The 24,885-nt window shown below is 40.4% G+C and overlaps 1 protein-coding gene and 1 pseudogene across 1 annotated transcript in view; one reads left to right on the forward strand and one right to left on the reverse strand.

The window, feature by feature from the left end:
* Positions 1–1,572: 1,572 nt before the first annotated feature.
* Positions 1,573–24,885, reverse strand: part of LOC143437297 (uncharacterized) — a 53,356-nt gene continuing 30,043 nt past the window's right edge. The window contains exon 6 of the mRNA XM_076922105.1: positions 1,573–2,477. Within this exon, the coding sequence (XP_076778220.1) occupies positions 1,573–2,477 (905 nt within the window). The remainder of the gene's footprint in view (positions 2,478–24,885) is intronic.
* On the forward strand, positions 5,235–5,572 carry LOC143437331 (translation machinery-associated protein 7 pseudogene; annotated as a pseudogene).

Consider the following 24,885-nt stretch of genomic DNA (forward strand, 5'->3'; position numbering starts at 1 on the left):
TCAGCAAAGCATTAAAAAACTATATACAAAGTTCAAACCAACCTTAGTACATATGTGTTCGAATAGCATGGCCCATGAAGTTCCACTTAGTGCATGTACAAATCAAAAGTCTAAAAATCCACATTGCTTCCAACAAAAGTATGGTCAGTTCTACCAATAAAAATAGTTAAGTCTGGGGTACCAACTTCTTTCTCAGATAGAATATCTATTGCTAAGAAGAGACATTGTGACCAAGACAACTGTTTTAAAGGCAAATAGTTAATTGGGTCTGTCTTACACTTTCAAGTATTTAGTTCATGACCAACATAGCAGGAAGAATGTCAGCATGCAGGCAGCCATGATGCTGGAGAAGGAGCTGAGAGTTCTGCATTTTAATGAGAGGGCAGTCAGGAAGAGACTGTCTTCCAGCTGAGTGTTTGGAGAGTCTGTTTTTTACTGGCCAGAGCTCCAAAGACCACCACCCTAGGAGTTCACTTCCTTCAAAACAGTAACATCTACTCTCACAAGGCCAAACACACTAACATTGTCACTTCTTAGAGACAAGCATATTCAAATCACCACCGTTCATTCTTACTATACATTCTTTCATGCATTTAAATACGATTAGGACATGCAGATGCTTTACCACTGATTACTTTCAGAAGGTTTTTCTCTAGTATGTGTTGACGTTTGTATTCAGAGAATACTGTGGCAAGTAAAGGACTTTCCAACTTGAGGACATTCACAAGATTTCTGTCCAATTTGTGGTCTTTTATGTCTTTGGAGACTACAGTGATAGGCAAAGGCTTCTCCACCTTTGTCACATTCATAAGGTTTCTCTAAAAACAGTGTTACTTGAAGTATTTGGAGAGAACATTGTCATGCAAAGACTTTTCCACATTCATGGCATTCATTCAATTTCTCTGCAGTTTGTGTTCTTTTATGTATCAGGCGATACATGTGATGCATGTGATGCAAGGGCTTAACACCTTGATGACACTGAGTCACTCTCTTGAATGTGTTCCATTATGCATCACAGATAAAAGTGAATTGTCAGTTTTTCCACAGTGATTACATTAATGAGGCTTCTCTCCAGTGTGATTAATTTGTGTATGTGTAAAGATCTATGACATGCAAAGGCTTTACCACATTGTGAATATTCAAGCAGTTTTCTCTCTGGTATGTGATCTCTCCTGTCACTGCAGATGACTGTGACTTGCAAATGCTTTACAACACTGATTACATTCATGAGGGTCCTCCCCTGTTCCTGTTCTTTTATAATAATTTAGATGCTAAAGTTGTGAAAAGTCTTTACCACGTGGCTCACATTCATGTGGTTTCTTCCAATATGGGATCTTTTATGTTTTTGAGACTAGTGGGACATGCAAAGGCTTTAGCACAATGAATACATTCATAGTTCTGTCCAATATGGGTTCTTTTATGTTTTGTTGTGTAAAGCCTTTACCACATTGATTACAGTCATAATGTTTATCTCCAATGTGTGTTCTTTTATGTTTTTGGAGACTACTGTCACATGAAAAGGTGTTACCACACTGACCACATTTATAAGGTCTCTGTCTGGTATGTGTTCTTTTATGATATTAGAGATGACTCGATATTGCCACATTGATTGCATTCATAAGGTTTCTCTCCAGTATGTGTTCTTTTATGGATTTGGAGATTACTGTGATCTGAAAAGGCTTTACCACATTGATTACATTCATAAGGTTTCTCTCCAGTATGTGTTCTTTTATGTCTTTGGAGATTACTGTGATCTGAAAAGGCTTTACCACATTGATTACATTCATAAGGTTTCTCTCCAATATGTGTTCTTTTATGGATTTTGAGGGAACTTTGTTGTGTAAAGCCTTTACCACATTGATTGCATTCATAAGGTTTCTCTCCAGTATGTGTTCTTTTATGGATTTGGAGGGAACTTTGTTGTGTAAAACCTTTACCACATTGATTACATTCATAAGGTTTCTCTCCAGTATGTGTTCCTTCATGGATTTGGAGGGAACTTTGTTGTGTAAAGCCTTTACCACATTGATTGCATTCATAAGGTTTCTCTCCAGTATGTGTTCTTTTATGGATTTGGAGATTACTGTGATCTGAAAAGGCTTTACCACATTGATTGCATTCATAAGGTTTCTCTCTAGTATGTGTTCTTTTATGGATTTGGAGATGACTTTGTTGTGTAAAGCCTTTACCACATTGATTACATTCATAAGGTTTCTCTCCAGTATGTGTTCTTTTATGGATTTGGAGGGAACTTTGTTGTGTAAAGCCTTTACCACATTGATTGCATTCATACGGTTTCTCTCCAGTATGTGTTCTTTTATGGATTTGGAGATGACTTTGTTGTGTAAAGCCTTTACCACATTGATTACATTCATAAGGTTTCTCTCCAGTATGTGTTCTTTTATGGATTTGGAGACAACTGTGAAATGAAAAGGTTTTACCACATTGATTGCATTCATAAGGTTTCTCTCCAGTATGTGTTATTTTATGTCTTTGGAGATGATTGTGACTTGAAAATGGTTTTCCACTTTGGTTACATTCATATGGTTTCTTTCCCGTATAACTTCTTTCATGTCTGCAACAGGAATGGGCACATGTGAAAGGTTTACCAGATTCATTAGCCTGATCAATCATTTTAGAATATGAATAAATTTTACAGTTTATCTAATAATAAAAAACACTCAAATCTTAAGGTTTTATTGCTTTGATGTTCATGGATGTACTTTCTCACTGCGGGTTGCTTTACCTCTTTGAAAATTCTTGTGATGATGGGAACATTTATTACATGGCTCACATTTATAACATCATTTTTCTATATGAGATTTCTTTATGTTGTTTTAACATGTCATAAGAAATATGGGACAACTCAGAGCATTAAAACACTGATTGCATTCTTAGTTTTTCCTGTAGTGTGCATCACACAACAGTAGCACTGTGAACCAAGGTTTAACAAAAGAATTTACATATTTCTCGTACCCACAGAGATTTTCTGAAGTGTGACGTTGGGGATATTCCCAGTAAAGTCAGGTAACCAATTAATTGCAAACATTTATCATATTCAGAAAGTCTACCAAAGGCAGAATATTACATATCATCTCATTGTTCTGTACTAGGTAGGGGTACGTTGTTTCTTTTAGTATCTCTATGCTCACAGGGTTTCATTCATTCTGACAACTGATACACCCATTAAAAAGGAAGAACAAATGAACGTTTTCCACATTGAATTCACACACATTGACTTTTTGTTCATTGCAGACATGATTAATGTTTCTCCAGGACAACTTTCTTGACCTCATCATAAACTAAAAAGTTTCACTACAAGAACATGAGTATCACCAACTTTATCATGGAGTATTTGCTTATTAGAAGGTTATGGATACATGTTTCTCACTATTCATAGTGCAACATCTAAATGTTATGAGACTATACAAATTGATAGTTCCACAACATAGTTCTAATGGAGATACAAATCAAATAAAGGAATCACTTAAGGCATTGTTTCCTTCTCTTCTTTCTTATGGAACTGCCTTGGAAACAGCAATCAGATAACTGACATTAAGGAACATAGTTTTTGGAGAATATTATAATCATAGCTACAATAAAAGGACTGATATTTTACACACTTGCTTTTCTTTGAAGCTTCCAGATCATAGTAAAATTTTCTCACAGGCGTATTTGTATTAGCTTAAATATTAAAATTACCTTTCATGACTTCTAGAAGTTTGATGTAGTTGTTCTTCAGTATGATGGTCTTCCAAATTATAGCCTGAAACCAAGTTACCAGAAAATAAATAATATGGTATTGGAATTAGGCAAAATTCAAGTTACACTGAATTTTCACAGCAATGAACCTGATTTATTCAACTCAATATTACTTGTTCTCTATTGAAATAAGAAACAATCATCAATAACTCAGAAACATTTCTTTTATATTGAAAAGCAAATGAAAATTCAGTCTTACCAATAGCAGTGAGGTTCCAGTAGGTCTCAAGCATCACATCTTTGTAGAGTTTCTTCTGGGAAGGATCCAGCAAATTCCACTCTTCCTCAGTGAAGTTCACGTGCACATCATCGAAACTCACTGTTTCCTAAAATATCACATACATGTGTACAACACAAAGCCTGATACAGACATTATTGCAAAGTAAAGGTATGCTTCCTAGACAATATAATCTTATAATTTACATGAATCCTCCACTTATTTGCTGACACACAAATTATACTCACCATGTCAGTTTAGAAGAAACTTGAAACATTGACACCTGTATCACTCCTGAACCCTTTGAATAGGATATAGCCTTGCAACACAAATGGCAATTGATAGCGATATGCAGGGGGAAACAGATCAACTATACTGAGCACACATCTGAAAAGCTGTATGAACAATTACTAACTACAAATGTGATGGAAAGCTGTGTGTTTTTGTTCATGTCTTTAATCACAGAGGTACAGGCAGGTGTATGTCATTGAGCTGAATGCCAGCTCGGTCTATGCAATGAGTTTCAGAACAGCAAAAGTTACATGTTAAGAACCTCACTCTGCTACAAAAATAAAGCAGGAAACAAAAATGATAGAATGAACTCACAGTTCTTTACTGAAGTTACTGCAAAGAATTATGCATTCACTGCAGTTCTGTATTCATTTTGCATAAGCATAAATTGATCCAGTTTAAACAGCAACATAAATTAAATTTTACTAAAAGGAAATGCGTTTTAACAGTTAAAAATGAACAGATGAAAATATTAGTATATTTTTTTGTATATGTTTTTGTTTTTGGGGTTTTTTTGTTTTGTTTTGTTTTGATGTTTTCCAAGACAGGGTTTTTCTGTGTAGCCCTGGCTGTCCCGAAACTCACTTTTTAGACCAGGCTGGCCTCAAACTCAGAAATCCACATGCCTCCACCTCTTAAGTGCAGAGATTAAAGTCGTCCACCACCACTGCCTGTCAACAATGACACATCTTAACAGGCAACCTTTCAACCCTTCAGCTGGGATTCCTGAGGGTTTCAGGGTTCCAGTCCATGCACCAAGATATTGTGCCCAAGTCACTGGCATCCCAGAGACCACAAAGAACCTATTGCAATGCAAATACACAAAGGTCTGTACTATGAGCTCGGAAACAAGAATTCACACCAGTCAATCTCACATCAGGTCCAAACTGAGAGACCAAGTCTAAGGGTGCTGAGTATTTATTGCAGCTACAGCAAGCTTGCGGCATTAACATACAGGTCAGCAACTTACTTTTTAAGAAATTGTATGAGGGGCTGGTGAAGGGGCCGGAGACGCCATGTTGGGCCGGGAAGGTAGCAAAAAGAAGCCCCTGAAACAGCCCAAGAAGCAAGCCAAGGAGATGGACGAGGAAGATAAAGCTTTCAAGCAGAAACAAAAGGAGGAACAGAAGAAACTTGAGGAGCTAAAAGCCAAGGCCGCGGGGAAAGACCCCCTGGCCACAGGTGGAATTAAGAAATCTGGCAAAAAGTAAGCTGTTCCTCACATCAGAGGTGATGGTGACCCTCCTCTATCATTCCTATGTAAACATCTGGATTCCCTGCCATAACATCTTTGCCACTACAGCTATAGTGAAATGTTACCCTGTAACCTGTCAAACATCTGGATTCCCTGCCATAACATCTTTGCCACCTAATAGCTAGAATGAAGTGTTACCCTGGAGCCTGTTGTTATACATTGTAATAAACTTTAAAAAAAAAAAAACAATGAATAAAGTGAACAATACAATGTATCATTGTCTCTAGTGTTCAGCTGTTCCTACCTCAGCTGTGAATTTAAAGTGAACCCAGTCTAGAATCCCAGCAGAGCCTACTGTTCCATCATCATTGTATTCTGAATTCTGTACCACTTTGGATTAAACCATCTCATTTAAAGGCAAAAAAAAAAAAAAAAAAAAAAAAAAAAAAAAAAAAAAAAAAAAAAAAAAAACTAAAAAAAAAAGAAATTGTATATCTGGCATAATTGGCAATAAAAAACCAGGGGATAAAACCATATGACAACTATGATGGGTAGGCTAACCTTTTTTTTCCTCTTTAAGATTTATTAATCTATATGTAGCTAAACCTTGCTATTGTACCTTGACTGGCTGTTGATAAGAGGGTTTTGTCATAGGATGTCTGCTCAAGTGGACCTTGTGCAATCTCAAAAACAGAGTTGTTTGGACTTCATAATCTCATCTTTTTGACTAAGCCCCTTATTAACAAAAGATACTACTGTTTACCTGCAAGCCATGCCTGAGAGTAAAACAAGTACGTTATCCAAAGACGTACTTCATTGTCTGTTACTGCAAACCATAATATCAGTTGCCCTTACAACTGGCACAGAATACAAGTGGCCCTCACCATTGGAAAAGAATACTAGTGGAAATTACCTCTCCCCTTGTGCCAGCCTCTTAAAGATACTGCAGACAATCCCCACTTGCCCTTCCTTTCCTGCCTCATCCCTGTATCATAGCCCCCACTTAGGCAGTTAGTTCCTGTTCACCAACATGTCATGCCTAAAAGGACACAAAATAACTTTTCCATAGATCTACCACAATATTTTTTATCCTAAATTCAATTTTCACAGTTGCCTCTAGTACTGTACTAAACACCAGAAGCAGCCTAACCTCACTGATGACAAAGTCTTCTTGTAGATTACTAAGATCATCTCTTCCTGCCCACCTCTTCTCCCTCCCAGCTTTCAACATTAGCAAGCATTCCCTCTAGAACATAACAAACAAACAGGTCAGTAAAAGAGGCAACACTCAGCCAAGGCTCTCTGCAAATCCACACATTAAACAGTAACCCAGGAACAAAACTCCCACCCAAACAAGACAAATCCAAAAATAAGTACATAAATCAATAATCACTTCAAACCCAGAGGCCTAGACACCGACATTGAAATATAATAAATAACAACCAGGAAAGTAAGTCACCAAGAAATCCAAGCTGTCCTATCACTGCAGGTCCTGAGAAATTAAATCATGCAACAGATAAGGTACAAAAGATGTTGTTTGGGGGAAGGGATAGAGGCACAGAAGAGGACCTGCAGACAGGCAGACAGACAGGGAGCAGAGAGACAGACCTGAGAGTAGAGAAAGAGAATAGAGGGGCATGTGCAGAGAACAGAGACAGGGAACAAACAGAGAGAGCTGTGTAGCTGGTGGTCCATGTATATAAAGTACACCTGACAACAGCAGCAGGTGATGGAGGCAGGGAATGACTTAAGCAGTTGCTAAGTCCCTGAGAGCAGAGCATTGAAATTGCCTGGGCACTGACAACTACAGAGACAAGGTACTGTTCTGTGGACAGGAAAGGAAGAGAGAGTCTCAGACATTAAAGGTGAATAAAACAAAATAGATACATCAGTCAAAAAATGTGGATACTAAAAGTTTTCTTGCCCTAAACAACCCGGAATTCTGCAACATATAAGAAGGAAAAAATTACAGATGACTGGAATAAAGAAAAGTGACTATCAACCCAAACGTCTAGAAAAGAGTTTCAATGAAATCATAAAGGAAACTTTTCCTAAACCAAAGAAGATGCCTGTTAATGTACAAGAAGCATCCAAAAAACCCAATGGATTGGGAAAAAAGTCCCTTTACCACATAATAAAGAAAAAGAAACACTAAACATAAAAAATAAAGCAACATAAAAAACTGAAACAGAAAAAAAATAACAAAAATTAAACAAAGCAAGAACAAGTAATGGATGAAAGCAGATCTGTTAGATTCATGCCTGTCTTCATTAAAAACAGTTTTGCTTGTTTGTGTGTTTGTTTGTTTTTGAGACAAGGTTTCTCTGTGTAGCCCTGGCTGTCCTGAAACTCACTCTGTAGACCAGGCTTGGTTCAAACTCAGAAATCTGCATGCCTTTGCCACCCAAGTGCTGGGATTAAAGGCATGAACCACCACTGTGCAGCTATGCTTGTCTTCCTAATGTATACTATAAAAGACAAAAGGGTTTGGACATATGTGCTTCAGAGTCAGAGAAATCACTCATTTCTACAAGAAAGTAACTGGTCCACATGTTTTGGGCAGATTCAGAATCAGCCATGACAGTGAAGTTACTCAGAGGTCTCCTCCTGATCTAACACATGGGGAGCATCACCAGGGACCTCACAGGTGGTCACATATGGCTAACTGTTTCCATGCAGCCCCAGAGAGGACCCAACACATCAACTCCCACTGCTCACCCACCTGCCCCTACCCATTGTGGGCAGTGATCCTGTGCTCACCATGACTCGATTTCAGAGATTCCCTGAGGTCTCCACACAGCACCCACAGCAGAGTTCAGAGCAGGACACAGAGAGCCACTTAAGACTGCACAGGAACAGTGAACTTGCAGACTGGCATCCAGAACAATCCGCCTCCTTGTCTGATTGGCAGGTCTGCATGGAAGCATTGATTGGCCAGTGAGTCTTACCACTCCTCAAGGTTAAAGTGTGCTTTTGAACATGAAAGAGAACATTCAAACAAAGAAACAAAAGCAGACAATTAACACACGTGAGCAGCAAGTAACAAAATAAAACCAGAGAGTTGAATTCAGGCTCACTTATTTCTTGCCGTATTTTTATTAACATGATTTACCTTTCCCGATGCAGCAGATTCCAGTGGTGATCACCTTCATTTCACTTCTGAATTTTTGGAAGATCCTTCTTCCAGCAATGTCCCTCACTGGGTCTCTCTTCTTCTCTCCAAATCCCAAGTCCTAAGTTCCTAGTCCTTAGTGCCTCCAAGTTCCAAGTTATTTCTTCCAAGTTCTCTTCCAAGTGCCTGATACCTAATGTGTAATTCCTATTCCAAGTTGTGCTCCAAGTTGTACCCTCTGAAGTGTCTGATTCTCTGCCACCTTCCTCTGCCTTTTATGTCTCACTTCTAAGCCATGCCTCTAAGTCATGCCTTTAATCCTGCCCTTAGGTCTTGTCTCTAAATCTGATCTCAAATTCACACTCTTAAGTCACACACCTTTAATCTCACACACCTTTAATCTAACACACCTTTAATCTCACACACCCAAGGAAAGTCCTGGGTATCCAAAGCAAGATGTTATCAGAGTGTGCTCAGCTGTTTTAGGCTATCGTAATACAAGTCTCATGCCAGGGTATATGGCTCAAGATGGCTGCAAAGCTTTCTTTCTAACCCCATCATGAGGCATTTTTTATTCTCCCAGAAGAACTGCAACCTGAGTTTTCATCACTAAAAAGCATCAGTGTTGTAGTCATAGTGAAAATTCAGATTTTTTTTTTTTGTTTTCGAGACAGGGTTTCTCTGTGTAGGCCTGGCTGTCCTGCAACTCACTCTGTAGACCAGCCAGCCTCGAACTCAGAAATCCACCTGCCTCTGCCTCCCAAGTGCTGGGATTAAAGGTGTGCACCACCACCGCCTGGCTTGAAAATTCAGATTTTTAATCATTGAGCTTCCAACCTTTTTTGGGATTGGATTGATCACTTAGAGTTTTGCTTTTTTATGTTGAAGTCCTGCATTTTTCTGAAATCTCACCAAAATTATTGGGATTTAGACCCCTGGGCTATTAGACTGGAGTCCCTAAATTAGTCCCTTACTCCCACACATTTTATAATAGTCTCCCAAGCCATAGTCTGACTGCAACTTCTTTTGGTTTTGTTCCCTGAGACTGGTAAACTCGCCCAGGAGCCTGTTTCCAAAGAAACACACCTATTTACTTAAATTTTGCTCAATTGGCTTATCCCTTTGTCGGAGAAAAAAAACGGGAATCATCTTGATGCAGAAATACAGGAAAAGTTGAGTCCCTGACAGGTGGCCCGGATCCTTCCTGGTCACATGAGGATCAATTCCCCCACCCCTCTTTTTTCTTAACTGAAAACATCAAATTCTGGACTTGATAAGTAACCTGTCCTTAGCTACTGCTTAATTCTGGGTCCAGGACCTCACTGGCTCTCCTGCTGAGTCTCCGGAGTCTGCCAGAGTTAACCCTCATCAGAACAAAGACTAAGTCTTTGTTTTGGGGAACCTCTTATAAGATGTATTGAGGTTACTTCCCCTGCATAAACAGTCCTTTCTAGCACAGGTTATCAATTGGGACCCCAATCTCAGTCTCGAGATCTCCAGCAAACTCTGGGAAGATGGGTACTACGGGATCCAAAATTGATACCTCTTGGATGTCTGCTGTGAAAATTATCTAAACTGGGGTCCTCTCAGAACTTGCCCTCCTAAACGATGCCTATTTTCATCTTTGGCTTGGTCCTAATGGACTGTAGATCATTGATCTACGTGGCCACCAGAGGGCACTTTAAACTTTAATGCTCAGCAGGTTTTTTTGTTTGTTTGTTTGTTTGTTTGTTTGAACTGTGCTCCTGCCCCTTCCTCTGTAGTTGGTGCTCAATGGCTCAATTCTTGTTGGCCAGGGTTACAACACCTGTGAATCCTCTTTTATCTGGGGATTTGGACCTGGAGTCATCTGCATGACTGAACCACAGGAGTCATTGCCCCACCCCTTCCTTGATCCCAATCTACTTCTGTCTTCTGAGACACAGGCCAAGGACCAGCCTCTGCCCCCTTACCCTCCTCCTCTGTCTCTCTTCTCACTGTCTCTCCCTCTTCCTCACTGCTACAGGTTTCATTTGATAATCAACTGCCTCCTCTTTACCCATTATCTTCCTATCCTCTTCCCTCCTCAATGCACACTCTGCCCTCTTCCTCTTCTACAACCCTACAACTCACACCCTGGTCTCTGTCCACACATTGGCTTGTCCCACAAGAATTCTCTCCTGTGGTGTCTCACATGCAGGCCTCTGGTCTTCTCTGCTCACTGTCTTCCAGGTGGCAAGAGCTGAGGGGCTTGTTCGAGTCCACATTCCTTTCTCCATGTAGGACCTCTCTCACATTGAAAAATGGCTAGGTTCCTTCTCTGCCAAAACATCCCCCTATACTAAAGAGTTCTGCTACCTTTGCCAAGCCTATAACCTAACTTGGCATGACCTTTATGCCATACAAGCTTCTGCCCTGAGTCCTGAGGAATGTGGATGGGTTCAGGCAGCCACCAGGCAGTATGCAGACCAGACCCATCTGGTGGACAATACAGCCCCTGTGGGTAATGTGGCAGTGCCCATGAGAGAACACAACAGGAATTACCAGCCAGATCAAAATGGCAACCGCAAGGTCTGCTGCCTCCTTCAAGGTGTTGAATCAGTCCCAAAGAAAGTTGTTGACTTTAATAAGCTCTGTGAAATCACACAAGCAGATGAATATCCAGTCATGTTTCTAAATTGATTATGGGAGACTATGATCCGATATACCTACCTGGACTTTGTCTCTTCCTCAGTGGAAGCCACAGTTCTTGTTACTCCTTTTATTTCTCAGCCATGGTCAGATATTCGAAAAAAGCTAAAATAGGCTGAGGGTGGTCTCCAACCTCCCATGCAGGAGTTGGTGAAAATGGATTTTAAACTCTTTAGCCCCTGGCTGAGTCTTCCCAACATGATGGGCTACAGCAGAAGGCCATGCCCCAAGCACAAGCCTTAGCAGCCACCCTGAGGCCAACAGAGGGAACTAGGGAGGTCTGCATGCCCAATCCTTCTAGGGTCAAGCCTAAGTCAACACTGCCAGGGATGTGTTTTAAGAGCAGCCGAGACGGACATTGGTATCTCAGCTGATCAACCCAAGGCAGCCCACCAAGTCATGCCCTGCCTGCTGGCAGCCTGGCTACTGGAAGTCAGAGTGCCCAGGTTTGGCTTGTCCTCTTTGCCCAGCCATGGTGGCCTAGCCCCATCCCAGCGTAACACAACAGGTAGCTGGTAAGTCCATCTCACTCCTGGTGCACTGTGGGACTACCTTCTCTGTTTTAACTCTCCATTCAGGTCCCATGATCCCATCACCAAATCTGTCATGGGGCGGGGTGGCAGGGTGTTGATGGAACCCCCTCATTTCCACCTAAGACCCTGCCATCCCCGTCTTCTTCTTTTTTTTTTTTTTTTTCGTTTTTCGAGACAGGGTTTCTCTATATAGCCCAGGCTGTCCTGAAACTCACTCTGTAGACCAGGCTGGCCTGAAACACAGAAATCCACCTGCCTCTGCCTCCCAAGTGCTGGGATTCAAGGTGTGTGTCATCAGTTATTTATCATTATTGGTTATCAATTAGTATTTCTAATTATTGATTACCATTTATTGATTATTGGTTATTGGTCGGCATTGATTATTGATTGTTATCCCATCAGCGTCATCCCCCTGCCTCTGCCTCTCGAGTGCTGGGATTAAAGGCATGCACCACCACCGCCGGCTAGTTTTGTTTTGTTTTGTTTTGTTTTGTTTTTGTCTTTTGTCATCCAAACAACTAGACCCCACCATATATGAATAGCAGCCATGTTTGGGACCCCTAGCATCATCAACAATTGAACTCACCCAGGAGGCCCTCAAGATCACCCTGTTCCAGCCCATCATGATATACTCTATCCATTGCCTTTCTGACCTGAGTCATTCCTCTCTTTCCCTCTTTTGACCCTTGAGAGTCCACATTTACTGTTCTTGGAAAACTCCCAAATCACATTGGCCTCCAAACCTGCCCTCAGCCTGGCAACCTCCCTGCATGTCCCATCATCCTCTGATACCCCTTCTCATTTCTGCCTAGGGGCAGTAGAGACACTGAGCCTACCTCAGCCCAGTCTTCTAAAGCAACCTCTCACAGACCCCCTCCCCCCAACTCACCCTCTTTATGAACTCGAGCTCTCTCATAGACAATGATCATTGCCACTAAAACAGTTGAGGCAAACCACCTCCCTGTGGTGGCCTCTTCCCAAAAGGCTGAGTTAATTGCTTTAACCAGGGTACTGCAAACAGCCAAAAACCCAACGGGCTAACATGTGTGCCTTCTTAATAGTTTATACGCACTACTTTATTTTTTTTTATTTTATATTTTATTTTTATTTTTTCATTTCTTAATTTATATTTATATTTACATTATATTTTATATTTTGTTTTACACTTATTTTATTTGTTTATTTTATATTTTTATTTTATTTTATTTTATTTTATTTTTTGGTTTTTCGAGACAGGGTTTCTCTGTGTAGCCCTGGCTGTCATGGAACTTACTCTGTAGACCAGGCTGGCCTCGAACTCAGAAATCTGCCTGCCTCTGTCTCCCAAGTGCTGGGATTAAAGGCGTGCACCACCACCATCCGGCTATATTTTATTTTATAATTTATATTATTTTCTATTTTAATTTACTTTTATTTTTATATTTTACATTTTATATTTGATGTATTTTATATTTTATTTTATCTCTATTTTATATTTTTTTCTCACCACCAAGGACACACCCATTGTCAATTCTTCCCTTATAGCAAAAACTTTGAAGGCTCTCCAACTCCCAAAGGAGGTGGTCATAATTCACTGCCAAAGGCGCCAGACCTCTCCAGACCCAGTGGCTTTGGGTTATGCCAGAACTGATTCAGTCACCCCAGGTTTGGCTTCCAGCTCCTCTACATCGAAATGCACATCCTCTTTCTGACATATTCCTACAAACCTCAATACATCAATTGTAAGTGGGCATGAATTAGGTGACTCAATGTACCAAATTTTCTACAATTTGGGAGAAAAATTGGAAAATGATGTTGTTGACTTGTGCTCTTAGTATTTCTGGAAAAATTGTTGGAGGAAAAGAATGAGTTGTATGATAAAACTGAATGGCTGCAAATGCAAATAAACATTCTAAAGGTTTCTAAGTGTGCCCTTGAAGAGAATCTTCTCTCCTGTAGTCATAGAGCTCCAGTTGCAGGAAATCAGGCTGAAGCCATCACTTTACATTTTGCTGAATTACATGGAAAATTCAAGTCTCAGCCTCAGAGGGTGTCAGCAGTGAAAGAAAGTTAAAGAAAGCAAGGGCATTAATTGGCAAAGACTGAGATCCTACAATGTGGGATGTGGATGTGTGGGTGGACCCTGTTGAAGCTGAGAACTTTGAATCTTCAGATTTTCAAGGTTTTACCTCACCTGAGGAAGTAGTACCCTCAGCCCCACCTAACCCATGCCTGTTTCACATGAGAAATTTAATCCCTCAGAGTCTGATAAACCAGCAGTGATTTTCTCTGAAGAAAATGTCAGACAAGACAATACTGATGTTCCTCAAGGCCCACCAATAGTTCCTATAACCAGACTCAAGGCAAAACAGGCCCCTACAGGGAGGTTCGGTTGGGGGGGTAGAAAGTGTAGTCCATGAGGAAATGTGCTATTCTACTAAGGAGGTTAATGAGTTTGCTGATTCATTCAAGCAGAAGTCTGGGGAATATGTGTGGGATAATAGTGGAAGGCAGATAAAACTAGATCAGGCTGAGTTTATTGACCTGGGCCCTCTGAGTGAAGATTCTAGGTTTAATATGGAAGCTCACACACTTAAAAAAGAAAGAAAGAAAATGTGTCAGAAGTTTGTTTGAATGGTTGACTGAAATATTGATCAGAAGATGGCCTACTGAAAAGGAGTTGGACACACCTGATTTGCCTTGGCTTAGTGTCGAGAAAGGGATTTTGAGGTTCAGGGAAATTGCAATGCTAGAGCAGATACATTGTGGAAAACTTATTTCTCTACATTGGAAAAGCCTGAAATATGCCCTTCTCGAATCCTATAAGGAAAAAACTGGTGAGAGGGGCACCAACACATTTGAAGTGTTTTGTTCTTGCCTTTTTCCTTGTGCCAGACCCTAGGTTTGGAGATACTGCTGTTCAATTAGATTAATTAAATGCAGTGGGCTTAATGGAGCTCTGAGATAGCAAGGACCAGGTGGCAGCAATGAATCACTAGAGACAATGCCCCGGCCTTGGGGATTCGATGAGATCCTAGGGAAGGTGGCGAAATAATGATAGAACAAGAGACATGAAGAAGAAGCACAGGTCTGAATGTCTGATCAAGTCCTTGAATTTTATTGTTCAGGCTGCATTTAAAAAGGCAAGCAGGCAGGAGGGTCATCTGACAGTCAAGGTCCAGCATCATCCGTAATTGCAGACTTCTCCAAGCCCACAAGAATTCCTACCCCAAATTACTTATCTAAATATTTTCTCACAAGCAAGAAGGCAATTAAAACATTTCTAAGCTCGAGTTGCTTATCTAATTAATATTTTCTCTCTGACAGAGCAAAATGAAGTATTCCTTAACTCAAGTTATTTACCTAACTGACATTTGCTTCCAGGCAGAAGGGAATCTTGACTCCCGGCAAGACAAGGTGATCGTAATTATCAGAATGAACAGCTTAGACAAAACGACGTTTATAATGACCTAGTCCATAATGGTCAGCACAGGAGAGGTGAAATTTATTTATTTATTTATTTATTTATTTATTTAATGTATGTGTGTGCCCTGTCACTCTCTTCAAATGCACCAGAAGAGGGGATCGAATCCCATCACAGATGGTTGTGAGCCACCATGTGGTAGCTGAAATCAGGACCTCTGGAAGAGCAGTCAGTGCTCTTAACCTCTCAGTCCTCTCTCCAGCCCCTGAGAGGTGAAATTTATAATGGCATGACTCATATGGAACTTTGGTACTGGTTAATCAGTCATGGTAAGCTCAGGTTGATCCAGTCCACTGCTGCTGCTGTTCTTGGTGATCATCTCATGGTACCAGCAGTTCCAATACACTGGGGTTTTCCGCTGCAAACTAGGCTTCACCAATAGCCTCTCATAGGCTCTCTTCATGGTGCCAAGGCTCAACTCATTTGCATGACCCCTTCAGTCCTGGACAATCAACTGCAACTGAGGCTGCACCTTCACCAGTGTTCATCCCCCACCCCTGCCTCACATGGTCACTTGCAGTCATCACCCCTCCTCACATGGTCACTCGCGGTCACAGCTTCTCTGTGCTCTCAGAAAACACTTCCCAGAAGACTTCAGACATCAGTGATGCTGGTCTCTTCTTAATCACCAATTTCTTAGCTCCAGCTAACCAGTATCAATTGTCCCTGTAAAACCTTCTATTCTGGACTCTAAAGCCAGAGCCACATGGCCCAAGCTGCCAAGTTCTACTGCTTGCTGGGGCTGTAACTTCTCCACACCCCCTTATTCTATTACCAGCTTTCTGTTTTCTGACTCCCTCTCTGCCTAAGATTGGCTTTCCTGGAACTCACTCTGTAGCTTGACCTTGAACTCTGAGATCTGTAGGTGTTTCTCCAGAGCACTAGGGCTAAAGGTGTGGTCCACCAAGGTTGGATTTAAGTAGTGGACTAATTGTAACCAGGAACTCTCATTAAAGGAAATCAGAAAATCCACAGATTGGGAGGTGAAATTCATAGTGTACATAATTACATAAAATCAACATTCAGAAAATACAAGTGCTTTGTAAGTCAGGAAGAAAGATCTAGATAACTCATAAATTAGCAAAACAATAGTAGACAACACAGAATAAGAAACCAACTAATGCACAAAATCTGTCTGGCTGAAATCAGAGGAAGGCAAAGGAAAACAGTAAGGCCCGTTACATGCCTCAGGGTGCAAATAGGCAAAGCCCACTGGCATTAGATCTCAAATATAGAGCTCTAATCTCATCTGCAGCAGGATAAAAACTGAAGTGACTAGTTTCACTATTATTGTGTTGTAGTTAATTGTGATTCCAAATCTAGCAGTGGGGAGCAGGAGAGATGGTCTAGTGATAAGAGCATGCCAATCAATAATCACTGCTAATCAATGACCAATAATGATCAATAATTGATGCCACATGCCTTTAATCCCAGCACTTGGGAGTCATAGGCAGAGGGATGACAATGAAGAAATAATGATCAATAAACAATACTAATCAATAATCAATAAACAATTCTAATCAGTAATCAATAATCAATACTAATGAATGACCCATGATCAAGCTTGATCAATAATCAAAAATCAATAATAATCAACAATCAATACTAATTAATGACTAATAATGATGCATGTCTTAGGGTTTGTATTGCTGTGGTGAAATACCATGGCAAAAGCAACTTGGGGAGGAAAAAGGTTCATTCAGCTGACATTTCCATATCACTGTTCATCGTTAAAACCAGTCGGGACAGGAACTCATGCAGAGCAGGATCCTGGAGACAGAAGCAGACGCAGAGGCAGTGGAGGGATGCTGCTCACTGGCTTGCTCCCCATGGCTTCCTCAGCCTGCTTTCTTATAGAGCCCAGGACCACCAGCGCAGGGATCCCAGCACTCCCAATGGGCTGGGCCCTCCTCCATCAATCTCTGATTAAGAAAATGAACTACAGGCTTTGTAAGAAAGAATTTTTAATTTTTTAATTGATGACGCATGCCTTTAATCTAAGCACTTGGGAGGCACAGACAAGGGGACGATAGTGATGGGATAATAATCAATAGTCAATGCTAACCAATAATCAACCAATGGTAATCAATAATTTATAAACAATAATAATTAATAACCAATAATGACTCCTGACTCCTCAATTTCCCAGCTGTGTGCTGATAAAAAATTCACTTGTTCTTGCACAGGACCCAGGTTCATTTCCCAGCATCCGCAATAGTGGCCCACAACCATCTGCCGCTGCCATTCCAAAGGATCTAATGCCTTTTTCTGTCCTTTCTGGGAGCAATGTGTGCATGTGGCGCACATATGTACGTCCAGGCAAAACTTCATACACGTAACACAATAAACACTAAGAATGGTGATAGGCTACAGGATGTAGATGACAGGTTTTGGTAAATTCCTGTATAAATAGGCCCAAGGGCTACAAGTAATTCACTGACTTTGTTGCTGTTGTTTAATGATGTTGCTATTCAAATTCAAGACTCTTGAGATTCTCAAGACTGCTGGGCGGTGGTGGCGCACGCCTTTAATCTCAGCACTCACGAGACACAGGCAGGGGGATGACAGTGATGGAAGAATAATCAATAATCAATGCTAATCAATAATCGATAAGTGGTAATGCTTAATAATCAACACTAATCTATAAACAATAATGATCAACAATTGATGGCACACACCTTTAATCCCAGCACTCGGGAGGCAGAGGCAGGGGGATGTTGATGATGGCACAACGATCAATAATCAATGCTAATCAATAATAAATGGTGATCAATAATTAATAATCAACACTAATCAATAATGATCAATAATTGATGGTGCATACCTTTAATCCCAGCCCTCGGGCGGCAGAGGCAGGCAGGACTTGAGACTAGAGACGGAACATAGTTTGAGGCCAGCCTGGTCTACACGGGAAGTCTCAGGCTAGTCAAAGCCACAGAGTGAGACCTTGTCTCACAAAAAAAGAAAGACAGGAAGGAAATTAAAAAAATAAATGTCCCAAATTGCATTGGAAGTATATCCCAGAGTTAAGCCACGAGGTTGGTACAGGGAGACTGGGAGAAAGAATATGAATATTTGTAGGACTCACTAGCAGGGGAGTCCCACAGCAGTCGGGTCCCACACACACACAGAGTCCTTGCACTACACGCCTTTAATTGTAGCACTTGGGAGGCAGAGGCAGAGGGACGACAATGAAGAAATAATGATCAATAAACAATACTAATAGCAGGGCACTGGTGGCACATGCCTTTAATCCCAGCACTTGGGAGGCAGAGGCAGGGGGATTTTTGAGTTAGAGGCCAGCCTGGTCTACAGAGTGAGTTCCAGGACAGCCAGGGCTACACAGAGAAACCCTGTCATGAAAACAAAACCGAAAAGAAAAAGAAATAAACAATACTAATCAATAATCAATAAACAATCCTAATCAGTAATCAATAATCAATACTAATGAATGATCCATGATCAAGCCTAATCAATAATCAAAAAATCAATAATAATCAACAATCAATAATCAATACTAAGCAATGACCAATAATGACTAGTTTCACTGTTATTGTGTTGTAGTAAATCCATGATTCTAAATCTAATAGTGGGGAGCAGAAGAGATTATCCAGTGATAAGAGCATGCCAATCAATAATCAATACTAGTCAATGACATTCAATCAATACTAATCAATGATCAATAACCGATGTCAATAAATGATCAATACTAATAAATGACTAATAATGGTCAATAATTGAGCACGGGGAAGTCCTCCACACTGGTCACACACTGGGTTCCAATAACATGAGAAAGTCCGGTTCCAAAAGGGATTTCAGAAGCTTTATTGCTCATGGTGTGGAGGATGGGTCTGGATGGTTCATGGCCCCTCAAAAGCCAGGGGAAGGCTGGCTTAAACAGGGAGGGGGGAAGACGGGAGGGGATAACTTAATTAGCCACGCCTGCAGGCAATTAGCCACGCCCCAGGCCTTTAGATTTAAATCTCTTGAAGTGGAGACCTGTTAGTCACGACCTCCACCTGTGTGTCCTACGTGACTGAACTGGAAGGTAAAATGGAGTTTACAACACGTGTCAGGGTCCTGAGTTCTGGGGGCGTGGCCAAACACCTGCTGTCTTGGGGTCCCACACCAACCAAGAACCAGTATACCCTTTCATGACCCAACATTGATTATTGATTAGTATTCATTATGGTTTTTGATTGGTATTGATTATTGGTTATTGATTGATTAGTATTGCTTATCAATCATTGATCACTGTTAATTGATTGTTGGTTAGTATTGATTATTTATTCGTATTGGTCGTTGATTATTGATTAGTATTTCTTATAAATTATTGATTGCCATTAATTGATTATTGATTAGCATTGGTTATTGATCATTATCCCATCACCATCATACCCCTTGCCTTGCCTCCCAAGTGCTGGGCTTAAAGGGATGCATCATCAATTTTTATCAATATTGGTTATTGATTAGTATTGACTATTGATTACTCATTAGCATTGCATGCTGCACAGATGGGTAGGAGCCAAGCAGTGATTTTTAAAAGCCTCAGTTCACTCATAAAATGAAGACAGTACTCAAGGATGCCGATGTCATAGGCTTGTGATAGACGGTGAACATAAAATACCTAACGCATGTGCTTAATAAGCGACTTTCTTCCCTTCCTTTCTTTTCTTATCTTTTTTCTTTCAGAAAGGGTTTACCTGTGTCCCCCTGGCCGATCATTATTGGTTTTTGATTAGTGCTGATTATTAATCATTGATTAGCATTTATTGATTATTGATTAGCATTGATTATTGCTCATTACTCCATCACTGTCATTACCCTGCCTGTGTCCTGGAACTCACTCCTTAAACCAGGCTGGCCTTGAACTCACAGAAGTCTGTCTCCCTCTGTCTCCTGAATGATGGAATTAGACGTACGTCACCGCCACCTGGCAATAAACAATCATTTCTACATTATTTCTTGTTATATGAAGCTGATGCTTTGATATTTAGAGACTTTGTCTCACAGATTTCTACGTCATATTTTACTCTCACTCGATCAGGACGTTTTCATTTTTTTCTCTTTTCCCTCTCAACTCTTTTTTTCCTTTTCCTCTTTTATTAGATATTTTCTTTATTTACATTTCAGATGTTATCCCCTTTCCTGATTTCTCCCACAGAAACTCTCTATCCCCTCCCCTCCCCTCCCCCTGCTTCTGTGAGGGTGTCACCCACCCACCCACTCCTGCCTCCCCGCCCTTGAGAAGAGGCCCTTGGTCCATTTTTTCTTTTTAAACTTTGTTGAGTAAGAAAAAGACGTTTTATATATTGTTATAATCATATTTTACCTTCCTTTATTTTTATAATCTGTTACCCTCGGCTTTAATATTTTATATTTATTTATTTATTTATTTATTTATTTATTTATGGTTTTTTTGAGACAGGATTTCTCTGTGTAACCCTGGCTGTCCTGGAACTCACTCTGTAGACCAGGCTGGCCTCGAACTCAGAAATCCTCCCGCCTCTGCCTCCCGAGTACTGGGATGGGCATGCACAACCACCTTATTGGTTATCAATTAGTATTGATAATTAATTATTAATTACCATTTATTGATTATTGATTAGCATTGATTATTGATCGCTATTCCATTACTGTCATCCCCCTGCCTGTGTCTCCCGAGTGCTGGGATTAAAGGTGTGTGCTATCAATTATTGATCATTATTGGTTATCAATTAGTATTGAAAGTTAATTATTGATCACCACTTATTATTGATTAGCATTGATTATTTATCATGATTCCATCATCATCATCCCCCTGCCTCTGCCTCCCAAGTGCTGGGATTAAAGGTATGCATCACCACTGCTCTGTGGCTTTAAAACTTTAAACACTATCATGTCTTCACATTCCTCCCTCTTCTCCAATCGCCTTTAAACCTACCAATCTAAATTGCTACCATTTAGGAAAGTCCGCCCCCTCGCGGTCATCTTAAGTAAATACAGTAAAACATGCTTCCATTTCTGTGTTCTGCTTCAAGCTGCCTTTTCTTCCTTCCTTCTTTTTCTCCCTCCCTCTCTCCTCTCTCTCTTCTCTCTGTTCTCTTCCTCTTCTTCAATTTATTTATTTTCATGTGTGTAAATGTTTTGCCAGAATGCATACATGCATGTGCCTGGTGTCCACAGAGGTCAGAGTAGTGGGCAGATTCCTAGCTAAGGGCTAAGCCAGAACTCTAGTGTCTGTTCTAAGCTTTAAAGTGGAAACTCCTGAGTTTTGGAGCCCAGACAAGTTAACAATATAAAATATCTATTATAAGATGATGTTATTAACAAACTTTCCAAAGTACCGACACAGTTAACATTCCTTATATACCACCCCACTTAAATGCATTTGTGCACAGGAGTCATCGTTAACACAGAGACTTTCCCTATAAAAAAGTCACAAGATTTGGAGTCCTGGGATGTAGGCCTTCATCTCCACAATCACTGCATGGGTTTATCCAGCCACTTCCAAGGAGCAAGGGTTACAAAGCATTGCTCTTAGGACTTGTCTGAGACCCTGCAATGCTGATGTATATTCTGAATTTACATGCAGTGGTGACTCAGGCTGGAGAGATGGCTCAGCAGTTAAGAACACCAACTGCTCTTTCAGAGGTCCTAAGTTCAATTCCCAGGAACCAGCAACCACATGGTAGCTCACAACCATCTGTGAGACTGGTGCTCTCTTCTGGTGTGTCTGAAGAGAACAATTGTGGTATACTCATATCAGATAATATATATATATATATATATATATATATATATATATATATATTATATGTATTATATATATTATACATTATTATATATTGTATATTATATATTTTAAACCTTTAAATGAAAGAAGTGATTCTAGCCTCTTAAGACCAGTTTGTGTCAGACCCATCTTCCAGTATCCTGCAACACTACAGTATTCCATTGAATATTGTTGAAAAAGCTGGTCTGTGGCACCAGTAAATTTGGTAAGTATTTTTACATCCTCTCATTGCATTGAAACAAACATCTCTCATTGAAACAACCCATTGACAGACTTTCTTCTGTTACCTTCAAGCTGAGTATGAGAGCATAGCTCACCTAAAGTCAGAAAGTACTGGAGTGAGGGCAGAGCCAATAGTTAGGGTGAATGTGGGAAAATTTTGTTCAAACTCATATACTGTTGAGGGAAAGTCTCCAAAATTCACTGTGTGGCTGTGACCTTAGTGTGTTTGGTGGGGGGATGCCGTGGTGTACATGTGATGGCCAGAGGGCAAGCTGCAGATGTCAGTTCCACTTCTACCCTGTGGAACCTGGAAATTGGTCAAACCCAGGTCATCAAGCTTGGCAACAGATGCTTCATTTATCTCTCAACAGACCTTAGTTTTTGAAATATTTATTTTTCACCCCTCACATAGAATTTTACTGTATTGTCATATAAAATCTTTTTTCAAAAATGAACCTTTGAGCTGGACAGTGGTGGCTCAAGCCTTTAATCCCAGCACTTGGGAGGCAGAGACAGTCAGATTTCTGAGTTCAAGTCCAGCCTGGTCTACAGAGTGAGTTCCAGGACAGCCAGGGCTATACAGAGAAACCCTGTCTCAAAAAACAAATAAACAAAAAAAAAGAAAGAAAGAAAGAAAGAAATTTTGTCTTCATTTGTGATTTCTCTTGGACCTCTCTTTCTTCGTCTCTTATGACCATTTTTTCTTACTGAAGTGTCAGAACACTGAGACTAATACCTGATGTGATCTGGCATGTACACGCTGGAACAAAAAACAGACCCCAGTTCTGCCAATACTCTTGTTCTTTCCATTTTGAGTCTGGGAAGAAAAGGTTATTTTAGAAAGAATATGTGGTACTCTGACACATCTTCACCTGCATCCCAGAGGTTGGGACACACTGCCTGGTTTGTGATCACAACTGTACTGCTTTACATCTGAAATCTTATGCGGTTCTTTGTTCCTCCACTTTCTCAACAGAAAAAAAAAATAGTACGACAATAGTAGTTACTCTTAGAGTTGTTGTAAGGCTTAATTGACACATCCAAAACACCAGAGCTTACAATCATAGCTGATGAGAGAAAAGACATGAAATAACGCTGCTGTGAACACAGCAGTAAACACTGCTGACCATGATGGTAGAGAAGGATGGGAGTATCGCAACTACATTTGGCAGTTGTGGTGTCCTTATCTGCCTCAACTGCAAAACAAACCATCTAAGTTGAGTGACAGATCCTGGTGTTGAGAAGGCAGTCACTCACTTCCTGGATGAATAAGCAGCTAAGACAAACTTGAGAGCATAGGACAAAATGGCGGTGGCAGGGCCATGGGGCACATGGCAAAGTTTGCCTCATCACTTGGTTTCCTTCCATATCTAGCATCCTGTTCCAAAATGTTTCTTTTTTCATTTATCCTATTTTACCTTCTACATGAAGCTTTAAGACAGACGTTGGGGCACGATTAACTATTTCATGCCATTTATGGGTCTTTTTCTCTTTCTCTATTTCTCTTTTTATAGGAAAGAACAACTGGAAGCAGCAGCCAGGTACATTTATTTTATTATGAATACCCTCCCCATTTCACCATTGTTTTGCGGGGAGGATTCAGTCCTGCATGGTGGAAAGCTGCTAGGTAGCCATGTTGGTCACAAGTTAGTCTTTGGGGCTCACTCTGTTGCTGACCTTCAATTCCTCTGTCATTTTCATGTGAATTTAGTCAAGGACAACTTTATATGGATAATAGAAACAGCTATGATGTACTGAATATCTATCTCCTCAGAGCTAAGCTCCATAAAGGTTATCACAGCTGATCTGCACAGTCACCATGTAAGAGAAGTCCTAGTATCCTCCTTTGTGTATAAGGAGACCAAGGCTCAGAATGGTTCCTCTACCCCTTCTAAATTCTCACAGGAATTAAGTAGCAAAATGAAAAATCAAAGTCAGACCTGAATGTTAAAAGAATGTTTACCATTGTACATTTTTCTGTTTGTTCATTGGGCTCCTAGATGGCATTTCTGAAAGCAAATCCTGAATGCAATTCATGATCCCCATATACTTGAGGCTTTTCAATAAATTATAAACACTGCAGACTGCTGCAGACGCAAGAAGAGGTTCAGGCAAGTGTATGACTACTTTTCTCAGCTTCCTATCCTGATGTCAAAAGTGCCCAAGGTCTGGACCCTATTCTAGTTTATAAAGCAAGATGGATGATTCGTTTTGACAAAACAGTGTGAGGTGATAAGTGGTGACAACATACAGTATTGATTTAAACTTATGGAGTGTTTTCTGGAAGTTTCCATGTAGCATTGTTGGATTAGAGCTGATACACACACACACAAACATACACACAGACACACATACACACAGAAATACACACACATACACAAACACACACACACAATTTTCTGAAGTGGATTATAGTTGCAAGTAAATGAAACCATGGATAAGTGTACTAAATATTATTCCAAATATGCCTTAAAATTTCTGATTCTGGTTCAATTGGTAACCAAACTAAACTCTGCTCCTCTGCAAGAGTAGCAAGTACTCTTAACAATTGTGCCATCTCTTTGCCCTAGATTATTCTGAAAGTAGAACTTAATAGATCCCTTGCCCTTTCCCCCTAAATAACAAATAAAACAACTCAAGTGTTA

Source organism: Arvicanthis niloticus, chromosome Y, assembly GCF_011762505.2.
Source record: "Arvicanthis niloticus isolate mArvNil1 chromosome Y, mArvNil1.pat.X, whole genome shotgun sequence".
In the NCBI taxonomy this organism is placed as follows: domain Eukaryota; kingdom Metazoa; phylum Chordata; class Mammalia; order Rodentia; family Muridae; genus Arvicanthis; species Arvicanthis niloticus.